The 1,161-nt window shown below is 41.4% G+C and overlaps 1 protein-coding gene across 1 annotated transcript in view; it reads right to left on the bottom strand.

Annotated features, from left to right (window-relative positions):
* Positions 1 to 1,161, bottom strand: part of inpp5b (inositol polyphosphate-5-phosphatase B) — a gene marked incomplete at its 5' end in the record, with an annotated part of 15,696 nt that overhangs the window by 8,445 nt on the left and 6,090 nt on the right. Inside the window, 3 exons of the mRNA XM_025061450.1 lie at positions 103 to 276; positions 775 to 876; positions 1,037 to 1,127. Of these exons, the coding sequence (XP_024917218.1) occupies positions 103 to 276; positions 775 to 876; positions 1,037 to 1,127 (367 nt within the window). The remainder of the gene's footprint in view (positions 1 to 102; positions 277 to 774; positions 877 to 1,036; positions 1,128 to 1,161) is intronic.

The following is a 1,161-nucleotide window of genomic DNA, read 5'->3' as shown; positions in this document are numbered from 1 at the left end:
ACGCTAGCATGTAGACTGACCTGGTTAAGCTAACTCGGCTAACCCTGTCAAGCTCAAGCAGCAGAGCACTGTGTGGAAGTGCTGAGAGTGAAGTCCACCTACCTAAAGTCCTCCAGGTACGTGTACTGGTCTTCGTTCTTCAGCAGCTCACACTTGATGAGGTTGTCACGCAGGTTGAACTGAGGCATGGTCAGTATCTGAGCTTTGTTGGACGCGGTGTGGCTGGACGAGTGCACCAGGTCATCCCGGAGCTCCCGGCTGAAGCTGCTGTTGCTGCTGGAGACCAGAGGGAAGAAATGACACCGGGGTGTGAGTGGAGACCAGGTGTGAAAACCAACAAACTCGTGTACAAACGGACGGCTATTTCATTTACATCAGAAGCACAAATGCTATAACTGTCAATGAGTCTTTTTAGTTAGCGGGGAATTGTTATTATTTGTGGTAAAAAAAAAAACCCAAAGAAGATGGTTTTAAAACCAGGTCACCAACATTCACTGATCGCTTTATTATAACCGTTGATTTGAGTAATTTTTTAAAACACAGCCGGATTGATTCCTGTGTAACAGACATTTTTCTGATCAAGAACCCACAGACAATTGGAGAGAAAGAGTATAAATGTATAAAATGATGACGATTTCAAATCATCAGAATCAACAAACTTGAGATTTTTTTAATTAAGGGTGTAAGAAAAAAAATGGATATACTGAATTATTGCGATTTTCGTTTCACTATACATTATCAATATTCTACTTTATCAATTTTTTTTATTATCACCAATTCCCAGTCCAATATTCCTGGTGTTGGTTCATGTTCTTTTTCTTTTCTTTCTCCTCTAGTGATTCCAAATGTAGATCCTTCTGTTCCAGTGTTAGTAACCTGATGTTCAGATGGAACAGAGTCTGAGACTAGGATCACACTGGGACTACAGTTACACATTGTATATATACAATATATATCGTATGGTTGGTCCTGTATCGTGATGCGTATTGTGTCATTTCTAGGGTCTTCCATACCCTATCAGTGCAGACAGCCTCACCTGTCTGGGTTTGAAACCCCTCTGTTCTTGTGCACGCCACTGTTGGAAGCTTTCTCCTTTTCTGCACTTCCCTTTTTATCTGATGATTTCTCTGTCGGAGAGAAGTGACAGTCGTTCAATACAGT

Source organism: Cynoglossus semilaevis, chromosome 13 (genome assembly GCF_000523025.1).
Source record: "Cynoglossus semilaevis isolate Cse_v1.0 chromosome 13, Cse_v1.0, whole genome shotgun sequence".
NCBI classification, from domain to species: Eukaryota; Metazoa; Chordata; class Actinopteri; order Pleuronectiformes; family Cynoglossidae; genus Cynoglossus; species Cynoglossus semilaevis.
The sequence above is the reverse complement of the archived record's forward strand: the minus strand, read 5'-3'. Positions and strand labels throughout refer to the sequence as shown.